General features: G+C 35.1%; 1 protein-coding gene across 1 annotated transcript; it reads left to right on the top strand.

Annotated features, from left to right (window-relative positions):
• The first annotated feature begins 218 nt into the window (after positions 1-218).
• Positions 219-27,503, top strand: LOC113110430 (protein unc-13 homolog B-like). The gene is made up of 5 exons (XM_026274626.1): positions 219-858; positions 10,236-10,265; positions 17,413-17,512; positions 27,113-27,231; positions 27,410-27,503. Exons 1-5 carry the CDS (start codon positions 837-839, stop codon positions 27,421-27,423), a joined length of 285 nt encoding a protein of 94 aa, XP_026130411.1. The 5' UTR covers positions 219-836; the 3' UTR covers positions 27,424-27,503.
• Positions 27,504-27,618: the final 115 nt, after the last annotated feature.

Genomic DNA, 27,618 nt, shown 5'->3' with positions numbered 1-27,618 from the left:
CTTTAAAAGGGCATTTTTTTTGTTAGAGAATTTTCATTTATGAATGTGAAACTTAAAATAAGCAGATTAATAACAAAGGCTTCGTTATTCACATTATCATAGTTAAAATATTCTAAAATATAACTTCATTTTCAAAATGCTAATTAAAATTAAATACTGCCTTTTCTTTGATAAACATGCATCATAACTACAATGCCAGAAGATGTGGGGGACTGTTTGCAGGTGCAAAAATAGCAACTAACATCAACATTCTTCTTACACTTACAGAGAAAATATTTAACAGGAAATAATCTGTATTATTTTGAAAGAGATTATTTTGCCTTGATTGTAAGGTAATAACCAAACACTTTCCCCATTTTGAAGATGATTTACAAATTTGTACCAAATAAGCAATAGAGCAAGACTTGGTAGCAACTTTCTTTAGAGATAGAGAACGAATAGATCTGACTGTGTTTATCCAAGTTTTCTCCACTCTCATATGAACAGGCCAGCGTCACACCTGTTCCTTCACCTAACAGTCATAAGCCACACCCATTAGCTCGCTCATTGGTCAACTGTCCAGCGAATCCCGCCCTCTGGCTCAGGGAATTCCGACGTCATAATAATCCCTGCCAGCCCCGCCTCTTATTCTGTGAGTTTCTACACGTCCAGTTTGGTGATGGCGTTGGGTCATCCGGGTCAGAACGCGTCACCTGCGGGATAGAGACTCCGTCGAGCATCCTCAGAAGTGCGCTCAGACGAGGAGCTAACTTGTGACATCGTTTGAAATGTCACCGGACAGCTGAGAACTCATTATAGTGACAGGATTTAACCAAGAGGAAGAAACTTCGGTTGCCATGTCTCTCCTGTGCGTGAGAGGTGAGTGCTGATTTAAATGTGTTTTCTGTCTCACGGCGTGTGTTTGCACCTGTCCGCGCGCTGTCACACTCCGCAGGTGTTCCGTTTCTTTGAAAGTTCAGCCGCCAGAGCGATTTTTCAAAACCATAAACATCTTACTATTTACTTTCTCCGACATGTTTGTCGTTTTCGTGAAATAGTATACAGTTTGTTTCAGTCAAGTGATGCTGTCAAGATCAAGCAGGCTGAAATCTTGTATAATTTGAGGTTTGTTATAGGTTTGATGTAGTTTGAGGGAAGCAGCTGTTTGGCGTCGTGACGTAATACAGCTCTGCAGCACAAACAGGACAGTGAAAAATAAAATCTAGATTTCTAAATTTATTGGGAGAAAAAAGAACAATTAGGTGTTGGCGTTATTCAGAACATTATTAAAGACAATTTAGTAGCAAATAAGGGGAAAAGGCAAAAATATATAGGTGAAACATTGAGTGTGGTTTGTTTAAAAATACTAAATTTATTATAGTAAATTATAATGTGTATAATATTGGAATAATGCATATAATATGCCAATATTTTTACATTTTAAGTGATATATTGTTAGGTGAGTATATATATACATTTTGTATATACATTTAAGATATCATCATGAAAATATTATATATTTTAAATATATTTTGTAAAATATAGTGTTTATGTATGAATATATATATATATAAGAATTTTCTTTGTATCTTTTAATATATTTAATTAAATTCTGTAGATTCACTATTAAATAATTTTAATTAGTATTTAAGTAGTTGTTATTTACTTAATTAGGGTAATATTTAAATATAATCACTATAAAAATACACACAAGTAAATACTAATTATATAAAGTAAATACTAATTTATTAAATACTAATTAAAATAATGTCATATGTTTACTCATCTGTTTAATTTAATCTATTTAAATATGTTAAAATAATACATATTCTAACAGTGTATCTATCTATCTATAAACACACACACACACACACACACACACACACATATAAACAATAACATTTATGATATTTTAATACAATTTATTTGTATAATATTAATAGATAACTTTAATTGAATATTTTAACTACTATAATTAGTGATTTAGTTGAGTTATTAACTTGCTGTATTTTGTAAATGCCGCTGGCTCATCTGGCTCTTTTGAATGAAAGCAGATCATTAATTGATTATTTAATGAAACATGCTGAATGTGGCCTAATTTTCTCTCACATATCACACAAGTATGTCTGTGATCATGGGCATCATCACATTTATTAAATCAAGTATTAATACTAAACTAATAAATAATGTATTATGTTTAGCGAAACATACCTTTACTTTGAGCCTGCTTTTCTTCATCTGCTTTTCTCTTCTTTCTTTTTTCGGCTCTGGAAAGATATCGTTTGGATGCCATTTAATTTCAAATTAAAATACCATCAATGTGCATTGCATAAATTAGAAATACGTCGATCAAAAATAGCAACCAGACTTATGACGTTATATAACTTTAGACTTATTTAAGACACTTTCTCGAGTATATATCGAAAGGAATTTAAAGAGATATGTGGCTAAGTGGAATATGTGGAATCTGTAGCCTACTAGGAATACGTTACGACATTCTAGTTCACCCAATAGCCAATAGTGGGAGGTGTTATGCTAAATAGAGTGTGGTGCTGCTATGTATGTTTCTAATCTTTTTTTCGCTTTTATTTAGATAGTTTATTATTATTATCGTTTTCAGCTATTTGTCATGTATGAATTATTCAGAGATATTCTTTTAATAAAATATGTTTTGCATTTTGCTCACCGTCATTGTGAATTGTATTGTGTTTAATCGGGTCTATGGAATACACAAGCATTAATAATAATTGACACATGACCACTCGTACTATATGTGGACATTTGAAAAAATAAAACAATTAAAAATGCGTGACATCATTCTTGGGGCCCTGAAATCAAATTGGGGCCCCAGGCGACCGCCTGTTGGTCGGGCCGGCACTGGTCATGTGTGCTCTCATACTCCTTCAGTGACACACACACTCCTTTTATCTTCGGTCACGGACCAGTCGCAGATCAACATCTCCATTATTTCCTCTCTTTCTTATCTACGCTCAATCTGCTCCAGTGGCAGTGCTTGCTTTGTTGATTGCTGTCTTTGGTGAAAGTGTCTCTGCTTAATGTCCACACAATATAGCTTGAAGGCTGAAGGCAGTGAATGTGGAGGGTGGGACAGGGTCCATACACTGAGAGTTGCAGGCTAATGTGATTTCAACAGGGACTGGGCTGTTTGACAAAAGAAAACACATGAAGCAAGCTTAAAAAAGAAGCACATGCAGAGTACATTTTCTGAGGAAGAGTTTTAGTTTGAAGCATGAAGTGTGTAAAAGGTGTTTGACTTTCCTTCCTCGTAAAAGGGAAACCATACAGGCTTTTTACCCCCAACGCCTCCCTTACTCAGGAACTTGTGTTGATATACAGCGACATATTTGAGGTTATGCAAGTAAAGCAGAAAGAATCAGTGGAGACGAGCAGATTTGCACAGATACAAAACTTCCATATGTAGCACGTTCATCTCCAAACAAGTCAATTATTCAGAGAGACAAAGGAAATGTTTGTGCAGAACCCAGACTGTGATTAAATTCCTCCGTGTGTCTCACAAGAGCTTTTATTTCTTTGGTTTAAAGTTTAAAAGGTCACAGCTCTTTTCTCATCACACTAACAGTGTCCTCAGTTTTAACAAATGACACCTTTTACTCACATGAAATGTCATTGAAGTTGAAGTTTTGCTTTGTGGATCACCAGTTAGAAAGCTCTTTTGGCATGGTTTAGATTGTGTTGTAGTTTCCTCATTGTGCTTTGTTAAACTTCACCGGAACAGGAGGATTTGAGTGTTGAACCATATTTAAATCAAAAGGGTATTGTCATTTTGTATTTATTTTATATTTGTTTAATTTATTTAGATTAGACTAGAGTCATCATACATAAAGTACCTTAACTGTAGGTGTAAAACGTGTTTAATGATGTTGCAGAACATTCCACATTTGTCAAGTGAAGTGATCTCCCCTTCTTAGTGTAGGAAGCAGTGAACACTGGGTAGGGTGCAGAAGGACAGCATGAGCATAGGTTGTTGTATGTACAGTAAGAACAGTTGTTTAGCTGATGACTTCCTCTAAATATCGTCCTCCGTCATTAACTGCGTTTACACTAACCTCAGAAGCATTCCGGCCTTTCTGACTCACCGTCCGCCTCTTTCATCATGATCAAGGTTTTTCTCCTTATTTAATGCTGTTCAGACAAAAGGCCTATCTCCATGGTGATGTCATTACACACACAAATGAGTGATCTCCATGCACACACATAAGACAGACACAAAGAACGGCCGTGTGGGGTCACGTGGACTTCAGTGTGTTCGGTTCGGTCCAATCTCTAGACACATTTGTTGTGACTTTGCAGAATAATTTAATTGGTGTATGTTTGCAGACATCTATCAGATCTGCTTTATTATAGATCTGTATTTATTAAGCATGCATGCATGGCTGGGTTTTACATCTCTACTACATCCACTGACAAACTCATTGTGACCCCCTGATGGGGGAATCAAGGTGATGTAGTGTGTTGAAACATTTATTGCAAGCAGAGAATGAATTCGGTTATTGTTTTTCTGCAGTTTTGCAGGATTAACAGAGTGAATTGTCTTGTTGCATATATATGTTTTAATGCTTTATTTGATAAGTCTTTTATTATTGAATGTCATTATAAGAAATTAACCCATTATGGTATTGATTGAAGCTTCACTAACCTTACATGCAAAAAATTTCACAGCAAGAATTGAGAGAGTTTAGTTGAGTAAGTGAAGCAGATTGATTTTGCAAACCAGTAAAATTAATTTGTTCAGTGAAGGAGATCCATTCAGTTAAAGGACAGAGTCATATGAGTTATTTGTTTGTCAGTGAGCACGTTTACATGAAAACCAGTAACCTGACAAGCTGCATTTACATGACTTCATTAATAAATCAGGTTATTTCCCTGTAGTGACGTTAAAATATAATCATTTGCATATCTGACTTAGAGTGTACCATACTTTTGTCCGTTGTGATGTTAAATTAAGCTTGCAACATGTTGGGAAACTTAGAATATATAACACAGCATTGTGACTGAACCATTTCTACTTCTGCTGCACGATATGAGAATTTTGTACAATTATTTTCTGAGTCATGAATAAGTCTGCTTTTGTGATATATTTCCTTCTTTCTTTATTGCAAAACGTTTTGTCGGTCTAGATGCACTTAAATCTGCACTAACGATGCGTTCCTGTCACGTATCACACGTGTACTTCAATGAGCCGACAGAAAGCAGATTATTGCGTTTACATGCAGTGCGAAATCAGAGTAAGAGGCAAAAAACTACCTGCTTTTACCGTGTTATGCTTACGCCATTTATGACCTTACTTCAATAAAAGAAAACGGGTTACCGCGTTAACATGACCAAGTGTGTTTTTGGCTTATGAAGCATAATCGTCTTAAATACGTGCATGTAAACGTGCAATCAGATTATGCTGGATGTGCTATTTTGTTGGTTTTTGTGTGTAGCTCATGGAGACATTAATATTGTCTTGCTATTATTTTACGTGATCTAATTAAGTTTAGATGGCAAGCAAGAACATAGATGCACTATGAAACATAAATGGCATAATTATTATTTTTGCTTTAGATTTTGTGTCAATGTCATCTGGTAGTGTTTTTTTATTTGGCTATAAATCACTATTTAAGCTCATATTTAACCAGGCTCACTTCTCACACTGCACAGGCCCCTTTCACACTGCACGTCGAACCCAGCAAATTGCCGGAACATTGCCGGATCGCCTTCTGTGTGAAAGCAAACACGACCCGGGATTGATTCCGGGACTGATCCCAGGTCGGGGACCTAGTAACATTGCCGGGTTCAATCCCGGGACGAGCACTGTGTGAACAAAAGCCAGATCTAATGCCGTGTCGTAGTGATGACGCACGTTATCGTGTGACTCTTTTACCGGCTGTTTTGAAGGAAGATCAACGTTCACGACAAAAAAAATTTGCAAACTATATTAAGCAGAAATCAGTTAGTTCCTCAGTTTCCGCGCTGACGCCGATATCGTTCGCAAGCTTAAGGGAAAGTCTAACGTGTCTAACGTTTTCGACTCGTACATTACACGTCACGCCCTGATGTCACGTGTCATTACGGGATCTATACGGGTTGTGTGTGAAAGCACGCACATATCCCAGGAACTGGGCAGGATTTGTTGTGGAAACCTGGCAACCCTGATCTGAACGCAAGTGCTGGAGATATACTTTTAATTACAGGAGCATCTTTACTGATGAGATGCGTATGCAAATCGCATTTGATTTTTTGCACAGCCCTAGTGTGCGCTTATGTGCTGTCTGAGAGGCATATGCACAAGAAGACTGTGCTCATAGAGTGCGGGATTTATTTTTGCTGCTTTTATAGGTCTTCAAAGGTTAAATACACACACTGTTATGTGTCATATGTGCCTTATTTGCAGGTATCCTTGTAAACACAGTAATATACAGTAATATAGTTCTGAAGTGAAAGCAAATAGCTGAGAAAGTAAACATGTTACAGTATATTGGATCCGGGCAGCTCTTAAAGTGACAGCAGTCTAATATTCCTGCTGTCTGTCATTTATGTTAATCAAACAACAAAAGAGAGAAAATCTCTCTCTGCTCTTGGTTAAATCACTTGTGTTGCATTAATAAAAAGAAATATACATTTAATTTGCACCGTGAAGATTAGACCGTGTTTTTATACATTTGATTGATTACATGTTCTACTGTAGTTTTTTGTCTTATTGCTTGTAATTTGTTTCTTATTTTTTATTTAATTGCTGATTGTTTACTACTTGTCTTCAGTGAGCCTGATCTTTTTTTTTGCATTAATTTATTTTTTCAGTTTAGGCTAATATTAGTTGTGTGATATTGACACTGGTGACAAGAATTATGAAATTTCTATGGTATCAAAAAGTTTATAGCAAAAATAACAATATCATGATATATATCATTACCGGGAAATAAAATTGCGCATATCATCATATAAGATTTTTGTCATCGCCCACTCCTACTCATATTTGTGAAATATAAATTCACAGTTATACTTTTTTTTTCCATGTTGGAAGCATCCTATTGTGGAAGGAAAAACAGGTTTAAATGTTGTGGCAGACTGACATAAGAAAAGAAACAGTCCCTGTATTGTAATTTATCTTGAAGTGGTCATATCCATCATATTTTTAGAAAATCGGGTAAATTTAACATTTAGCAAAACATCCACTTAAACCCCAACAGCAAATAATTTACTCTTTAATTGTAAATGTCAGAAGAAACCTTCCAAAGGAGGGAAAAAAAGAATAAACATTTATGATATGTCATGATATGACTCCTTAAGTTTAATTGTTGTGCTCCAAAGGTACAGAGTGAGTGAGTGTCTGATACTGAAGTGAGTGGGGGGATTGAAGATCTAATCCTCTGTCCATCTGTTGCTCTCTCCGTCCAGTCATCCAGCTCCCTCTTCACTGCAGGGTCGACACTGGTCACGGCTGAATGACACACAGTTTACACTTCCTGGGTTATACTACCAGTCAATAATTATGATTTTTTTAAAATAAAATTTTGTAAGAATTATTTTATGCTCACCAAGGCTACATTTATTTGATCAAAAATACAGTAAAAATGTAATATTGTGAAGTATTACAATAATTGAAAATAAAAAGTTTGGAGTATGAAAAAGAAGAAATTAAGTTTTATTTATCGAAGATACATTTTCAAATGTGACCGTAAAGAAATGTATAATGTTACAGTAGATTAATTTCAGATAAATGATGTTCTTTTGATCTGTTTTCATCATTAATATTAAGAACCATATTAATATTTGAGCACAATAATAGTTATAATTGAACAACAAATCAGCATGTTAGAATATAATATTTCACAATATTACTATTTGGAATTTTTTATTATTATTAAAATACCCATATACCATCTACTATTTGGTTCCATATATATATGTATATGTATATGTATATGTATGTATGTTTAATACTTAACATTTTTGTACATTTTTGGACTTTTTGTAATGCCGTAAGGAGAAGATGACACAGAAAATCAAGGGGAGAAAGAGGTTTAAATAGACCACTACTAGTTACCCTTCTGAAAAAAAATTATATTTAGACCAGCCTAAACCAACCAACCAAGCTGTTTTTCTGGTCTCAGTTGGTCTCTTAGTTTTCAGATGGTCAGGATGAGAAAATATCTGGTATCAGCTAAGCTTAGGCTGGTTTAAACCTTTTTTTTTTTTTTTTTGCAGGAAAGTTCTCAAGTATATTCAGGGATAAATGCAGTAGATTGGACAAAGGTGACGTGCAGGAAGTTCCAGTCCAGCCGCCCTCTGTCTAAACACAGCATTTCAGGAAGGATTGAAACTAAACGAATGCATTGCTTTCCATTATTAGCACCCCACAGTAATGAGTCAATGAGTTTCCACTGACACGCTGACCCATTCCCCAAGGCCTTAAAGAAACCTAACCTCTGTTTCCGCTCAGCTAGAAATGTGGAAAACAATCACACATTCTGATATTCCTCATCGCACAGACTTCCTGTGACAAAACACACTGAACAGTGATTGTCAGAGTCGCTTTCTGGGAACACATTTCTTGCATCCGTGTTCCTCATTGTGTTGTTAACCTTTGTTTCTCAATCCTAATCTCAACATTATTATGCCCCACAAGGCTTGTGTTCCTGTGTGCGCTATGTCTTGTCTGATATCCAGAGAGAGGTTACAGCAATATGCATTAGTAATCCACTGTGATGTCTCGCGCTCTGCCGTCCAATCCCAGCATCCATCTGGCATATCCATCCAGCCACGGGCCAGCACACGGGCTCAAGCAGCTATCAGAAGTAATCTGCCCTAAATCACAGCTCAATCCCATAATAGTTATTGTATGGCCATGGGCAGGGTCTTAAACAGAGACAGGAGTATTGTTCAAAATGGGGTTGGTTTTGCAGACACAGGGATTTTTTTAAAAGGGATTTACATTGCTTCCCCACCACAAATGTGATGCATATAATGTACGTTTATCAGTTGCTTCATTCAGGATTTCCCGCTCCCTCATACTGTATGTGGATTGCAAGGATCTCAAACTTACTTGATTAAGTATTATTGTATGGCTGTCAAACCTTTTCTGAATGGATTGCTGTCAGTCTTGGAAGGCATTTAGCCTATACTTTAGTCTTTTGTAGTCCGATATCTAGCCAAGCCATTAAATGAATTTGTGTTAACCAACTAGGTAATGTTAGGTGCATCATGAGATCAAGCCTACTTTTGAATTGCTTTCCCTTCACTCTTCTGGTCTGAGTTATCAAACAAAAAAAAGAATAAATTAACAAATAACTGACCAAATAAAGAAAATATTAGCAAAAAACAAAAATCTGTAAATAAATTCACTATGTATTTGTAATGTCTGTGTGGCTGTTAAGAAAAGATTTCACAAACATGTGACTCCATCATTCAGTATATAGGACATGTAGGATTATGTATTAGATAACGTGAATATAGTGTCTTCATCACTATGTTTATGTTTAGTATTTAAATATGTATATTTTAAATTACTAATTAAATCCAAGCACAGAGTGCACTGAAATTGTTGATAAAATAAATAGATAAATTAATAAATAAATAAAATCACATGTTCACTCTTGTTGTTCCAAACCTGTATGATTTATTTTCTTTTGAGTGCTTACTGGTTCATATACAGGCTCATCTCAAAAATTACATTTTATTTTATTTTTTGTAATTTAATTCAAAAAAGCAAACTTTCTTATATATTTTTTATATTTCAGCTTTTGTTGATCAGTGTTGATGATTGTCTTCTGAACAACTGTCAAGTCAGTAGTCTTTCCCATGTTTGATATTTCCCGTTCTAAACTAGCCCAAAAGGGAACCCAGTGTTTACACTCAAAATTTATCAAACTAATCAAGCTCAAAATGGAATATTAATTTTTTTTTTGAGATACTGAATTTATTTTCCTAAGCTGTCAGTCGTAACCATCAGAATTAAAAAAAAAATTAAATTCTTGAAATATTTCAGTTTGTGTGCAATGAATCTAGAATATAAGAAATTTAGCTTTTTTTAAAATTAAATTACAAAAGAAAAGACACACCTGTAATAGGAAGTCACCAGGACTTTTAAAATATTATCTATCATAAATATTATGTTCGTCTGTTTACATTTTTTTTTTTTACCTAAACTTGTGCCACTGTACAGTATGTAACTCTTAGCATGATTATGTAATTATGTTGTCTTTCTGACTACTTTTTTTTTTCTCTTGCAGTTAAGAAAGCCAAACTCCAAGGACCTCCGGGTAAGCAAAATCTCACATGTTTTTCTGTTCTTTTAAATGCAATTCAGAATTATGTACAAACAATATTCAGTTTTTTCTGGGCCATTGAAATCTTATGTAAATCATCTAGGTTTCATGATTCTTGAACTGTGTGGTATTTTGAGTTATTTTGGTACAATTTACACTAATGCAGTACCACTCAAATCACAGTACTTCACATCACGTTACATCTACATGATATACTTTGTTTTCCTCAGAAAGCTTGATTCTCCTGCTGAAAGTTCAGGGTTTCATTTGATAACTGATTCTGCCCTCATGCCATTTATCTTGTTTGAGTCCCAGAGCTTGTAGCTTGTGAGTTAGTGTGTAAGATCAGTGTAGGTTAAGCCCAAATCCCCACACCCTCCCTATCTGCAAATCCTCACACTGCTGGCCTTCACTTCGATCCTGTTAGCCAGACTACTGTGTCCATGGACAGGAAGGTGACTTGTGTGTACTGTGTTTTCCTGAAAATCATAATCTACACGTACAAAAAAGCTCTGCAGCAGCTCTTGGATTGTAATGGGATGTCACAGGATGCCTTACACGGTGCTTATTTTCACAATATAGGTGTTGGCTAGAGTTTAAGGGAGGTGTGAAGCTGTAAACCCATATGTAAATCTAAGATTTTGTGCCTTGAGCAATGCTTAGATCTGCAATGAGTTTTTTTAAAAAAAAGAGATTCTTTACAAAAAAATGAAATTTTGTCCTCACAGTCATGTCCTTTTTAAAAAAAATATATATTTTTGGTCCACAACATGCTCTGCAAAAAATCACGTTTTGTTTTCTTTCACAAATATCTAAATATTCTTATATCAAGAGATACATTTTTTTTCCAAGCAAAATTATTTCAGATATTAAGTCTTGTTTAATAATAATAATAAAAATCTGCTAAAAGGGCAAGAAAAATAATATTGTTTTCCCTTTGAATAAAGAAAATTGTTCTTACCACATTGGCATTTTACAATTTTTTTTACACCATTTTTTTTCTTGTTTTAAACTTAGAAAATTTTGATAGTATTTTCTGAAAACAAGACTTAATTGCTTAAAGGATAAATTCACGTCCAGAATAAAAATTCCCTGATAATTTACTAACCCCCATGTCATCCAAGATGTCTTTCTTTCTTAAGTCACAAAGAAAAAAAAAATTATAAGGGAAAACATTCCAGGATTTTACTCCATATAGTGGACTTCAATGGTGGCCAATGATTTCAAGGTCAAAAATGCAGCTTCAGAGGGTTCTACATGATCCCAGCTGAGGAATAAGGGGCTCATATGGAGAAACGATCGGTCATTAAAAAAAATAAATAATAATAATTGATTCACTTTATAACCACAAATGGTCTTCACACAGTGCGTAATCCTGCTGGAATTTTCTCCTCCATCCATTTTTGTAAAGGGCATTTGACTTTTTTTTTTGGAAGAAAATGACAGATTGTTTCACTAAAACACCCTTACTCCTCTGCTGGGATTATTTAGAGCCCTTTTCAAGCTGCAAACTGTATATTTGACCTTCAACTAGTGTTGGGTGATATGGTCATTTTTCAAATCATCATATCTTCAGCTTGTGTGATCGACGATACACAATATTATCGTGCATGGGTGGAGCAAGAGACGAGAGTGGTGTTTTAAACCACGCAGGTGCACGAGAGAGAGCCTACGGAAATAATCAAAACAAATATACTTTCAAACATAATGATAAACTAACGTTAAATATAAAAATACTGTCTGACGCAACTCTCATATCGCGCATCCTGTGACAAATCTGCCACATCTGCTCATGGAAGTTATCAGTCTAAATGTTCTGCGAAATCAGTCAATGGTGAAAATCAATAGTCCAGTATTGTAAATTAAAACAATAATAGTTATTATTATTATTATTATAATTGAATACATTAATAGGAGAATGAGCCTAATATAGTCTTGACTATTGACAGAGACATCTGCTATCGTCGATATCTCTGACTATCATCGCTACACAATATGATCGTCTATCGGCACAACCCTACCTGCAACTCATTAGTCTCCGCTGAAGTCCACTATATGGAAAAAAAATCCTGGAATGCACATGAAAATCTTGATGTCGATATCTTACAACTTTGATCTCAAAATTCTGAATTCTGATACAAACTTGCAATTGCAAGAAAAAACTCACTTTCATTGTATGGACACAAACCAAAACCAAAACATCTTTTGTGTTCAGAAGATCATGATTAACAAGCTGATATTTTGAGTACATTTATATCTCATTTCCATTAAATTCTGCATTAACAATCTCTACAAATAGTCCGTCCCTGCATAGTAATAAAAGCAGACAATGCCTGGTTTATCTGAATGAGACATTAGTGAGCAGCTCACTCCCTCTGGGACTCTTGAGCACTCTTCACTCAGATCACACCCGATCCTGAATTTCCCAATCGCTCTGTGCCATCACTTAAACAAACAAGCAGCTCAGCACATGTCAGACTGCAGTACTGTGTCACTGACTCTATTGTATCAGAGAGTAAACAGTCGCTTGAGAATACGCCTGTCGGCCTCTGTCTGTGACAGGTGGCTCTTTTGTGTTCCAGCGCTGGAGAGTGTTTACTTTACCTCTCTAAAAACACTAAGATTGTTCGGCCAGAGCCAGGCTTATCCTGCCTCTAAAAGTGTGACCAATATTAAACAGAAATCCATAGAGTGCATTTCAGAAAGATTTGGGCCATGTAACTGTAAATGGAACTTGCGTTGAAATACTCTGAAACGCATGTCTCTCATATTCATATGTTAGCATTTTTGCACATTGCATATAACTTACAGTAAAAGTTTCATTAATGTTGAATCAAAAATCATTCAATTTTATGACACCAGGTTAGAAAGAAAAGTGGTTTCCGTGCAGAACAAGTTGCACTTTTTATTTAAATTTTTTTATGTACAAATGAATCATGCTCAGGAAGGGCAGGGATGTGTATATTAAGGAAACAAGGAAGGAAACAAGACTTTTAATCAGCATTTGTCAGTAATTGTGGGAGAAATATCCATACAGTTTCATGATCTCATTAATTAAGAGAATGGAATACACATTTTATTGCACAAAATGTATGTAATTTGATGTAATAATATTTTACAGTATTATATTTTTTACTCTATTTCTGATAAAATAACTGCAGCCTTGCGGAGCACTCCTGTTAAAAAAAAGTCCCAAAAATTATGGACCTTTTTTTTTTTTTTTTTTTTTATGTATTAAGACATATATGATAGGGGGACTATGAATACACCATTAATTGCACTGTACCTGTGGAGAAAAAAACCTCATTATATGATATAATGATATAATATTATATGATATAATATTTCTATACTCCACCACTCTTGGCGTAAATTCTCTGTTAATGTAGCGTAAACTGCAAAAAGCATGTACAGGTACTGCGCACATAGAAGAATCCCTCGTGTGAACCTGCGTATACAAACCTCAAATCCATCCCATTCCTCATACATGATTCATCAGGGATCTGAAACGGAAATGTCAGCTCTCGATTGTACGCTACCTTTGACTAATTTAACAGAAAACTCAACTACAGTCAATAATGAATGATGACATGTGGTGCAGTCATAAAAACAAAACAATAAAACCTTCTTGTCCCCATGAAACTTTAAGTTTTAAAGTTGAAAGTTTCGCTTTAAGTAGGTTATTCAGAGTTTTGTTTGTTGACTTAGTAACAAGTTAATTAGAGATCCATGTTACATACAGAAATTTTAGTGTTTTCTGCTAATTTCTCTGTGATTTTTCTGTGCAGCTGGTGGAAGAACGCTGGTGTAATATTAATCGTGAATATAAGCCGGTCACTAAAAGGCACATAAAAACTAAACAATCTCTGGTTGGATGTTTTTCATGACAGTCAAAGTCTCTGTAGGTGGTTATTGGTCAGAATAAGATTAAATCTGGACTATACTTTATCCTAATAGTCAAAAGTCTGGCTATGTGAGACTAATATAATTAAATTCACATTTTACAGTTTAATTTACCTGATTATGTTTTTCGTCTGTAGCTTTCCCCACCTCCCTCTCTCCTACGCTACCTAACATAATGGATAATCAGGAGAGGTGCTGAATCCTTAATTGGTATCTGAATGTGAAGTGGCTCTCTGCTAATCTGGCCAGGTGTGATGCCATAACGTCATAGTTTTGTCTCTCGAGACGCTCATTGCTTGATTGATTAGTTCCTGTCTACCCCAACCTCCACCTGGCTAGAGCAATAGAGAATGGATTACAGTGGCAGTTCACTGCTTGGGTTGGTTGTGTCTTAATTTGTCTCATCATTGGTATTTGTGTTGTTTTGCCATACAGTGGCCCCAAAACTACCAGAAAATCTTCAAATAGGTAATTTTGAACAGTCTGTCTTAAGTTTACTCCTTGTCAATCAATGACTCTAAAACAAACTTTGCTTTTATGTTTTGAATATTTGGCTAATTTATTTTGAGAAATCAAACCGGACTACTTTTACGTTCTTGAACGAATAATTCTCCCAAAAATGAAAATTTGCTGAAATTTTTTTCACCCTCAGACCATCTAAGATGTAGATGAGTTTGTTTCTTCATCAGAACAAATTTGGAAAATTCAGCATTACATCACTTGCTCACAAGTGGATACTCTGCAGTGAATTGGTGCCATCAGAATGAGAGTCCAAACAGCTGATAAAAACATCACAATAATCCACAAGTAATCCACACCACTCCAGTATATAAATGAATGACTTGAAAACCATCTTCACAAGCATTATATTGTCTTCAGAAGACGTTAATTGATGGACTGGAAGGGGGTGTGAATTGTGATGTTTTTATGAGCTGTTTGGACTCTCATTCTGAGGGCACCCATTCACTGCAGAGGATTCACTGATGAGCAAGTGATGTACTGCTGCATTTCTCAAAATCTGTTCCCATGAAGAAACAAAATCATCTACTATTGAAATCATCATCTTTCATCAAGGCTTGAGGGTCAGTACATCTTCAGCAACTTTTCATTTTTCAATGAACTATTTCTTGAATGATTTTGGTCTTCTTGGACGGTTCACAATTAATCTTTGCAAACATTTTTTCATCTTGTCTTCTTTAAAAATGTGATTAGATGTAGTCAGATGAAAATAAATATTATTGTGTTTTGTATTTTAATTCAGAATAACTGAATGCACCAATGCATAATATGATTAGGAACATGTATTAAGTATATAGGGTCATCTAAAGCAGGACAACCACCTGCTCACTCTAGCCGGTCTCTTTATCTTTGTGAATGGATTGGGTGGTATTTTTGCCGACATATCTTATTTGAACTGGTTCGTGTTGATTTTTGTTGTCGTGGAGAGGCCTGATTGTTTTTGTCTCTGTGGAGACCTGTTGAAAGAAGGGAACAAACACTGTGCAATGAAGCACCAAAGTTTATCAAATCTGTTTTAACAGCTGACTACCCTTACACACTTCTCATGAGCAGGACATCCAGCAGTGCTTTAACAAAGTCATAAGTTAAGAGAGTTTTCCTGGATTTCTTTTTTTTAGAAAATGTAATGGACTTCAATAAGGAAACTACATTATTTTTACTGTTTTCCAGACGGACTCAGCATGTCATTGTAGCTGATGTCATAATCATGTAATGTTTCTCCTGCTCTGGATCTTGATAGTGGCCTGTATGACAGTAATATTGTCAAATCTCTGAATATTTATATGTCTGTGACGGCAAGACCACTGGTTTTCTCTGGGTGGGAGGAGAGCAGTGGGTGGCACTGCTGGCAGACCGTATCATCGGGCACGTGTTGGCCGGCCCCCATCGCTGGCAAACAGGAAATTAATAGTGTTGGTTATGTCACTGTCTCAGTAATCCTTCTGCAGTCGACACTAGTGCGTATGTGTCTTTACGTGTCTGCATACACGTTTGTATTCTTTCTTATGAAGGGCCATCTTTATGAATTTGACTTGAAAATATTCCACTGACATATAGCTCATTTATTTTTGGAATACATTAAAATGTAATTCATATATACAGTCACCTGAATGGACCATTTCTGTTTTTTATTTCTGATCTAAAATGATTTTTTAAATATTTTTTGGGTGGTAGAGAGTCAGAAATGTCAGGGTGGTACAACAGCCCAGACATCAAGGAGAAAAAAAAATCCTGAAAACAATGAAACTATTAAAAGGAAAACCTTAGTAGCTTGTCATATTCTTTGATTATTATTTCTATATTATTTAATTTTACTTGTTATTCATATTTGAAACAAAAGTTCTCTGCCAAATCAAAGTCATGTGGTGCAACCAACATGCAGAAGTATGAAGTAAAGGAAACATTTATAGGCAATGGTGCTAATTATAAGTATAACCCCACATTATAAAACACCAAAACAAAATGAAACTGGATTTTAACAAGGCAGGTAAATTACAGTTTGAATCTGGATAGACAATAGTGTTAAATTCTTGTCTTGTGGTCTAAATTCTATGTATGGCATAAATTGATAATATCTGATGCTAAACTGATGCTTTTTCCCTCTGTTGAGGATCTCATGTGAGATTATGGAGGTCAGGGCTCTGTGGGGGGAGGAGGGGAATCACACTAATCTTTACTCTCACTCCGCACTACAGCATTATTACTCAGGCTTCATTTAGTCACAGTCCTGCCACATGTGCTCTGGGAATCCCATGCAAACCTGACCCACCAGCATGCACACGTTTGGTCAATACTGTTACTTTAGAAGTGTGCTTAATTACCATAAACACTACACTAGTTTATTGTGGATGGTTGACTAGGTCTGGTGGTTTCTAGTAAGTCAGAACATTTGAAGTCACTGTAAATGATCTGAGGTTTTGTATCATTCATGTTTTAAGTACAAATCTGCAGGATGAGTGAAATGGCTTGACAAATATTATTTTCTTTCCTATGTTGACACTTGGGTGGCCCTGCACATGACATGCAGAAATCAAATAGTAATTAATTAAATACATAATTTTAACTAAGGGCAAAATATGGCTTCATAGCTGGACTATAAGTCACAAACAATTTAGATTTCATTGTGGTCTTAAAATACTTAGGGTTTCAGTCCAATCCAATGAAGTTCCTTTGATTTAATAAACTGCATGTAAACATGTATCTTCTGCTTTATTTGTAGATAAATTCAATGCCTATGTGACACTGAAAGTGCAAAATGTGAAGAGTACCACCATCACTGTGAGGGGAGACCAGCCGTGCTGGGAGCAGGACTTCATGTTGTAAGTTCTTCCTTCACAATCCTTCACTGTAACACCACTTCCCAGACAGCTAGTCATTCATCTGTCACGACAGTGAGAGATATCTAACCTGGCAAACACACAAACTCTCTGCTGTAAAGCTTTTGTTGGCAAATTAATGAACGCCGCTCAGCCGCCAAGATAACAACCCCAATAAGCAGGCTGATTGTGCATTACGTTCCACATCTAGATCCAGTTGGTTTCTTAAAGGTGAAAAGTGTTATTTTCTGTGTTCAAATACAATCTTTTATGATTAACATGTTGGGATTTCCCAGCAATGATCTCAGAGGAGACCGTACCTCTCTGTTCCATAACAATGAGGAAAAATTCTGATGAAAAAAGGGTGAATAACGTTTTTTAATCAGTGATGCTGTCTACACTGGCATGACGCAACCAATCCCTGACAGTAAACAAATGACTCGTTTTATTTATGAGCTACTGACGCGGAGTACAAATTATTTTCAACCGTTGCTTCATCGTGTCCAGTGTAGATGGACTTTAGCTGTTGTGGATCAGTGCGACACGACAGTTGTTGCACCTGGTATAGCAGCCGTGTCTATTTTTATTACCATAAAAAATTTATTAAAATGATCCGATTAATCATCATAATAAATGAGTGATTACTGGACTATCAAAATAATCATTAGTGACAGTCCAATGATCAGATTTAGCACCATGTTTGAAAGTGACCTTGTTTGATCACTTTCACTTTGTGCCAAGCTTCAGTGAATATTGCATGACACTGTACATGGGGCTTTTTGGTTTCGATATTTGATATATATCCATATAATAAAACAATAGCATATAAACCACTTACAACTGTACATTTTAAGACAAAATTTGTATATAACAGTCTTATGACTGTCACCCAGAGAACATGGCAAATTTCCAAAGACATGAAACTGGCTCTGTGTTTCTTGTAGCTTATTTGTTTTCTCTCAGAGATTTATATCTGTTTATTTAAATTCCCGCCCTGTCCTCATATTACATCCATGCGTTTGGTCTCAGGTGTTGGATGTGTTTTTTTTTGCATAGTCACAGGGACTATGTAGCAGGGATGTGGCTATCTATAGTTTCTCAGCTTGTCTCGACTGTTGTTTCACACTTGTCGGATTTCTCTGTATGTATTCGAGATTTTTCTTTGAATATTAAAAATTATGCACTTTTTCTACTTTAATACTAAATATTAGTAAATTTATTGCGGTAAATTAGTGGTACGCAACCAAATTTACATGTTAAAAATGTTTACTTCCTCAATTATATCTGTGTACTTGATGAAATATGGAAGGAATTATTTTTATGAATAACTAAATGACTAAATGAATAACTTCCATAAATTTTGCGAGCCATTAAATTATGTCATTCAATTAGCAAAAGTGATACAATACTGACTATAGGTCATTGAAAATAATTGAAAGCATTTATTTATTGTTTGTGTATTTCTGGTTTCCACGGTAACAGTGACTCATTTGATTGGTTGATTTGGCTTCAGAATTATGGGTAATGTAGTTCTTCTCCAGAAATTTAGTGTAATAGTGTAGCAAACCAAATGCTGAAATTTTGCTGCATAAACTGGTACAATTGCACCACTGCTCATACAGCGGGTAGAAGTAGAGCGTGTGGAAAACATCAAGTTCCTGATTATCCACATTTCAGCAGACCTCACTTTGGCCCTGATGAACACCTCCTACCTGTTTAGGAAAGCTCAACAAAGACTTACTTTCAAAGAAGTTGAAGCAGGCTTGACTCTCCTCTTGGCTGTTGATCAATTTCTGTAGGAGAGCCATAGAAAGCATCCTATGCTATTGTGGTACTTTGTGGTATGCCAACTGCACAGCACAGGACAGGAAGGACTTGGCTCAGGTGGTTAAGACTGCACAGAGGATTGTTGGGGATCCACTTCCAAATCTACGTCAAGGACTGTTTGACCCCCTGCCCTCAGGCTGGAGGTACAGGTCCATAAAAGCACACGCAATTAGTCTGAGAACAGCTTTTTTTTCCAGGAGCTGTGACCTCTATCACACCTTTTGCACTCACTCCCTCCAGCTAATGACAAATTTTGCACTTTATTTTGTGGTAACTGTTGTCTCTTATTTATTGTTGGTTGGTTGAAGTTGTTGTTGTTCTTTTGTTTAGTTTAGTTGAGACTCACCAGACAGAATTTTGTTGTACCTATGTACAATGACAGTAAAGTAAATAGAAAGTTATTGAAGTTAATTTTGTCCCAGGCCTAATCAATTTAAGGTTTGTCCTCAGGGACAGTAATGTACCCTCATTCCCAACGATGACTTCATGCTCTCTTGTCCTAATGGAACTTCAGAAAGCCAGATGTCATCATTATTGAACAGAGCCCTTCAATCTAGTCAAGCTTTGTGTCATTGCTCTCAAAGAAGTATTTGAAAGCAGTGTTGAGGTTAATGAAATAACGGTTGATTCCTCTGGAACTAACAAAGGCCACCAGAGGGGATTGAGTAGATGAGTAGAGACTGATCATGTATTGATTATTGGTTATATATTATATGTGATGCTTTCTTTCCTTAATACATTCTTAGTGTTACTGTGAAAGAGTCATTTTGTGCATCACAATCCATCTCAAAGCCATACTGTTATTTATGTGTCATACACCATTCAAAAGTTAAAGTCAGTAAGGTTTGTTTGAAAGAAGTATCTTGTGTTCACAAAGGCTTTATTTATTTGATGAAAAATACAGTAAAAAACCTGTAATATTGTGAATTATTATTATTATTATTATTATTATTATTATTTAAAATAACTTTTTTTTAAATATTAAAATGCAATTGATAGCTGTGATGTAAAGCTACATTTTCAGCATCATTATTTGGTGTTCAAGAAACATTGGAAACCATTATGCTGACTAAATATTTTATGTAAACCGATTAAAAATGTTTATTTTTTTAACATAAGTTCAATAAAACAGCATTTATTTGAATTGGAAATCTTTGGTAACATTATAAATGTCTATACTGTCACTTTTTAAATCAATTTAATGCATTCTTGCTAAATCAAAGTATTAATTTAAAATCTCACTGACCACAAACCTTTGAACAGAAGTCTACGCTATATAATAATTATTAGTTCTTTAAAAGTTGATTTGTATTGTTTATGCCTTAGTCTTTCTGACTTTTGTTTTGTGTAAATCTTTCATAAAATGATCGGTACATCATGGCCTTGAATGTAATGTAAAAGAATGCAATTTTCTTTTCAGATTTACACTGAAAAAGTGTTTTTATAAACAATGCATTTTGATTCACTCATTGAATTATAACAATACTTCATCCTGATGTATTGTGCTAGCTAAACAAGCTTTTTCTTAACCAGTTAGCACTATGCTAAGCTAGTAGGCTAAACTGAATGCAAACTTAAAACCGAAAAAGGCTGGTTTACCATGTGAAAAATGCAAGTCTTATCACTTTAAATGTATTATTGAAGTGTCTTTCATGTACATACAATGTAGAATGGTTTTAATAACTGCCTAAATCAAATAAAAGCAATATTACTAGTATTAGAGAGCACATTAACTAAAGATTGGCTAAACATTACAGTAAGTGATGTAACAGTGTCATTTTATAAAATAGCCTATAGTTGAACCGTATTTATGGGTTGCCTACATTTGCTTTGAACAAATTCAATCAATTAAGGTTAAGCCAGAGAAACCTACACACTTTCATCTGTCTGCCCTCTTTCTGAGCCTGTTTGACTAGCTTTAATAATTATGATGATATAACCATATTGCCAATGGGATTACGTCTGTTTATATAGCTCCTCAATTGTTTGTTTGATCAAAGGGCAAAGTTATTGTATCATTTAGACGTGTCACGAGTTCAGCTGTTCTGTGTGAACCTCCATACGACCCCATGGGTGAGTTTGAGACGTCACATCTCTCAGGATCGGCATTTTTAGCGTGCGTACATGGCGTCAGCAAGCTCTAACTGTCTCTATAGCAACCTATCAATTAATAATTACTCCGCCCATTGTCACTTGCCATGTTCTGGAAAACTAACAAGGGCAAAAAAAGAGAAATGAGCAAACAAGGGGCTCTCCGGGGGTCTAAAACCATCTCATCCTCACCACACTTTGGAAACAATTGAAAGTCTAAATGAATAATGAATGGATTTCCAAATGTTCCTCTTTAGCTGCTGCACTCGTGTGCTTTGGTGTTCTCTATTATATTACAAGCAGATTGGCAGATAAAAGCCACATTTGTCTCATTCAGTTGTAGAAAAGGCTTGCATCCTGTTAGCAGATGGTGTGAAGCCATTGTTATGGAGCAAGCTTTTACCAGCACAAATATTAAAATTTTTACACTGTACTATTTGATTATGCAGTGCAGACTTCAGCATTTGTATAGTGATTTGAACTAATTTATGACTTGTTAGACACACCTGATGTACAAATAAACTAAACCTTGCATTAAATATAAATTAATGTCATTGTGCTTAAAATATTTGCAGTAAGTGTTTCTCTAAGCTTCTCAAACACAGAATGTTGTCTTACTTGATTTAAAATGTTTTGTGCATTTGTTTTTCTTAGTGATGAGACTTTTACCTGCCCAATTAGTGCCATAATTATAATACATATTAAATTCCTTAAAATTTCACTGAACGATTAAAAATCTAGTCTGCTATGCTTTTATCGCATGTTTGAGTCAGCTGTATAATGCTTTTCTTAAAGCTGCAGTCGGTAACTTTTGGTGCTCTTGCGGTTAATAAACAGAACTGCTTTGGTCTCGGGAAGAACATTGCAGCTGGAGCTACTTCTCTGTATATGCACACTAAAAAATGTTGGGTTAAAAATAACCTAACCTGTAACCCAACTATGGGTTGGTATAGCACCTTCCCATCAATGGGTTATTTTAACCCAACCCATTGGGTTAAAATCCTGTTGGGTTAAAAGTTACCCAACAGTTCAGTTAATTATTTATATTAATTAACATGAGTATTTTTATTAAAAATTAATTAATACAACCATATTTTGAAACTACTTTTGTTGTAAATTTCAGATTTTATTTTAATATGCAAATAACACATTTACAAATATATTTTAAAATATTTTATTTAAATGTACAAGAATGTGTAAAAATACAACTCACATTTTCAAGATGTACATATCTGTCGATTCATATTCACATCAAAACACACAAATGTACTAATACAGTTCACAGCTGTGGCCTAATGGTTAAAGTTGGACCTGTAACCTGAAAGTCGCAGGTTTGAGTCTCGGTGCTGACAGGAGTTGTAGGTGGAGGAAATGAATGAACACTACTCTCTTCCTCTCTCAATACCCATGGCTGAAGTGCCCTTGAGCAAGGCACTAAACCTCCAGTTGCTTTCCGGGCACTGGATCTATAGCTGCCCACTGCTGTGGGTGTGTGTTCACTTCTCACTGCTGTGTTTGTGCACTTGGATGGGCTAAATGCAGAGCACCAATACGGAGTATGGGTTACCACACTTGGCAAATGTTATGACTTTCAAATAAAATGAACATAACATGTAATAATAAAACAAAAAATAATCCTAAAATAAATATACTAGCTGCTGGACCTGCTGAAGATCAATAAAACAAAAAATTGTTTTATTGATTACTAAATACAACGTTTTTAAGGAGGACACAGTGTGCAGAAGAAACTATTAAAGACTGTGTGTTCCAAAAACTCTCAAATGGGAGCAGAGGGCTTAGGGTAGTAGATGTCATATACAAAAATGTTTGAAAAACAGATCGACTGCTTGTCGTCTTCTGTTCCATCGCCTTGCCGTTTAAAATAATAAAATCTTGGGAGGAGTTTTCCTTGTCACCAAGCACCAGGACATGTGGAATCTGGCTTGTCTCGTGATTCAAGTACAGCACTATGTTAATGCCAACCTTAAAAGAATAAAAAAAACAAAGTTCAGTTAACATGCATTGTGATGATATTTTATTGATACACTCACTTTACAAATGATTGAATTTAAATGAGTTAAACGCTATAGCGAATTTAAATTGGTTAAAGTCATAATTCACCCAAAAATTTTAATTATTTTACTTCTTTTTTTTTTTTTTTTTTTTTTTTTTTTTTTATATCTCCTTGGAACAATTTGTATTGTACAAGGTGTGTCTTATACAAAATAAATAAAGTTGACTTGACTACACAGGGCACTGTAATTTTAAGTTTTGCTTTTACTTACAGGTTGAATGTCAATGAAGTACAGCTTCATTTCTGTGTATGATGTGCACACCATTTTTCCATTTGTGTGGTATGGTGCAGATGGCAGGAAGGGTTTTAAAAACCATTTCTGCACAAAGGCCTTTAAATGACAAAAGTACAGAGAAAGCACAAGTAAAAAAAAAAACTAAGCTAACAGTTTAAATTTTTACAGTCTTTGTGGGGATCCACTCCAGAAAATTAGTGGCAATATTTGCGGCTAATGGGAGTAAATTTTCCCACCCTTTACCCTTTGACTGATTTGGACTTGTAGGGAGGAACAATAGTACACTGTTAATGAAAGGAAGCTTTGTTGGACGGAATGCGGCAATGCACTTATTTCACTTCATTTGTCTTTTTTCATAATTTTTTTAAGTCATAGGTCTAAGTAAAATTGAAAATGTGTCATTAATTTTAATTGGTTACTTACCTTGAAATGTTTCAGTTAACAGGCAGAAGTTCTATTGTTGAAATTTTTTCTTCACGAAAATTCCATTGTCTAAAACATAAGTATAAACACATGGTCCGTGCGGCTTTTATAGCTTAATTCTAATGATTTAGTCAAACTTTGACATTTCACCAGACATTTTTATTAACTTGAAGTAATACTTGTCTGAAAAGTTTTGCAGCTAATCTTTTAATGTATTAATGCTTGCGAACAAACAGGAATATCATTAATTTACAAACGATCTGATTCTCTGGGGGAAACAAACAGACTAAAGGGAATTAAAACTTTTTTTAATGTATAAAAAAATAATAATTAACAGATCAGACACATTACTTCATGTTCTAACAGTTATATGCATCATACAATTATATTAAGTTACTTACCCTTCATAATCATGCAGGCTGCCGCTGATGTCTGCGCTGAGTCGCTGACTGGACCATTACAATTTGAACCGGAGTGAAGCAGTTGGGTTATAACTAAAAATGACCCAACAACGAAAAAGTAATGACCCAACAAATTTTAAGATAACCCAAAACATTGACCCAATATGTCTAACCCAACGGTTGGGTTAAAAAAAAAACAACCCAACGTTTTTTACTGTGTGTTTATGAAGAATCACAAAGGTACTGGGTTACCCTGCGCGGTCCCCCCGAAGCAATCTAAAATAGTCAGAATATAAACACTTATAATAGGTGTACCCTTGTGATTCAGGACAGGCTAAAAACACAATTTGGAAAATGGATTCATGTTTTTTTCTTTTCTGTGTCAGACTTGGACATTTTGTTTATTTATGCACAAAAAGTATTTTCGTTGCTTCAAAATTAAGTTTGGACCACTGATGTCGCATGGACTATTTTAACAGTGTCCTGGCTACGTTTCTGGGCCTTGAATGTGGTAGTTCCCTTAATAATTATGGTTGGGTATCGATTTTTTTTTTATTTTTTACCTGTGCCATTTTGATACTCTTAAAGTGCCTAAACTGTGCCTGAAGCGATACTTAAAAAAATAAAATAAAAAAGGTGCCACATAAAACCTATGGATAACATTAAAGAACATTAAAATTATTTAAAATAAATCCATGGTTTCACACACTCCTTGGATGCTCTCATTTCCCAAGTTGTGCTTTCCTGATAAATGTATTTTGTGATCTGGGTTAAAATGAGAGCTGTCTGTCACTGTCTTTAATCAGTTCTGTGAATGACTGTATACTAATTCTTTATAAAGTAGCAACAATATAATTTATAATAACAGTAATAATAAAAGACAGATTGGATGATGGAGCACCGGCTGTTGTCAGACTGGTTGTGCATTCAAAAATCTCACTTGATTATTATCAAAATTAATGGCAAAATTAATGTTTGGAAATGTAAACTGATATTTTCTACTGACACACTACAGCAAAATATATAAATAACTGTCCGAACACCATTCTTTCACTGTAAACCCTGATAAGTTCACAGAACTCAAAAAATATTTTGTAACAGATTACACAAAAACATTTAAGTGATGTTTTTAAATGTTTTAAGTTTACATAAACTTAAAAAATTTAATTCCAGTTGCCTTAAATTATCTCAGAGTTATCTTAATTATATTTCTGAACTTATAATTAGGAAGTAATTCACTCATAATTTTATCTATTTTTCAACTCCTATAATGTGGGAAATACACTCAAAATTAGGCTTTTGCTGTCCATCCTCAGTCTAACCACAGGCTCTACTCTTCACCACAACGGTAACACTACAAATCCAACATAACATAAACTTTTGTGAAATCTAATATAACACAACATTTATGTATTAACTTATGTCCCTCTATGTTAATCTTGTGTAAAAACACACAAAATAACACTTAATTTCTAAATTTATTTTCCTTGTTTTCTGAAGCAAAGCATGCTGGAAACTAGAAAACACAATCATTTTAAGTTCACCTCACTACAACAAATTTTTGAGTTAACATAACTTATTTAAATTAAGTCCAATGAACTTTCGTTATTATTTGAGTGCAATTAACTAATTTCATTTGATTAATTTCACTGTTCGGTTTTACAGTGTTGGGGTGAAAATAGTAACGTGCCTAAGACTTTTGCACAGTAGTGTATAAATAAATTAAGTATATTTAAATAAGTATTATTTAAGTGCGCATTCTTACTGTATGTATTGACGGCTACATTTTCGCTGGAGGAAACAGCTGTGGTGTGATGAGCTGTGAACGGAGTGAAAACTTTACAGTAGATGAGAAACCGATTGCTCCCTCGAGACCTTTGTAAACCTTATTTATTGAAAAGAACTGCACAGAAACAGAAATTCTAACAATCTATCAATAAACACACACCTTGTGTCCTCTGTTTGTGTTTGAGTCCGCTCTGCAGCAGTCTGCAGATTGAAGAGCGCGCTGAAAGACGGGGAGGAGACAGGTTTGATGCCTTTTTATATGAAATTTAAGGGGACTGACTCTGTGGCGATCGCAAATTTGTGTACAGTTTATGGAGATAAACGCTATAGCCCTGCTAAAGAGCCCAGCGACGCCCATGCTTCTTGTGTCAATTTCAGAGAACCAGGACAAATATTTCAATCGATCGCTTAGGCATTTCAGAGGAACCAAAATTAATCACCAAAATCTGCGATTTCTGATTTGGTTCGGTGCATACCGGTTCCATAGGTACCGGTGCCATATTAGCACAGGGTTTCGGTACCCAACCCCAGTAATAATGACAGAATTGTTTTTTTGCCAAACTATCCCTTTAAGGCTGGAAAGGCTCCAATGAGATGATCCTTAAAGAAACTATTAGTACGATTTTTATAGTATGTTCAAAATATATTATGGGCTTTTATAATGTACCTAAAATAAAAAACTAAATGGTTGCAATTGCCGCTTACAAAAACGAACAAAAAAACGACACCTTTTGAAGTATCTTTTGTTGTGTTGTGACTTTTAGTGAGATCAGCCGGCTGGACCTGGGCCTCATTGTAGAGGTGTGGAACAAAGGTCTCATCTGGGACACCATGTTAGGAACGGCCTGGATCCCCACTCAAAAGCATCTGCCATTCAGAGGAGGTCAGGAAGTCATGCACATCTCACAAAATCTCACATTATTCCATGATAAAATAAGTTTCTTATGGAATGTTTGTAGTGGTTTTATTTCAGTGAACTTGGTCATCAAGCATCAAGCTGTCCTAAATATTCCTCTCTTTCATATGTTTATACTGTAATGATTAACCTTTCCTCTGAACAGGAGGGCCCTGGTGATTGGATATTTCTGGACTCTGAAGTTCTGATGAAGGCAGATGAGATATATGGGACTAAAAATCCAACTCCACATCGGGTCCTGCTGGACACTTCGCTTTGAACTGCCCTTCGGTGAGACTGACTCTTTAAAATTTCTTTGTGTAATTAAAATAAAAGTACATCCTTTTGTGTTGTTTTTTCATCATTCATACAACC

The sequence above is a fragment of the Carassius auratus genome, chromosome 10, assembly GCF_003368295.1.
Source record: "Carassius auratus strain Wakin chromosome 10, ASM336829v1, whole genome shotgun sequence".
Lineage (NCBI taxonomy): Eukaryota > Metazoa > Chordata > Actinopteri > Cypriniformes > Cyprinidae > Carassius > Carassius auratus.
The sequence above is the reverse complement of the archived record's forward strand: the minus strand, read 5'-3'. Positions and strand labels throughout refer to the sequence as shown.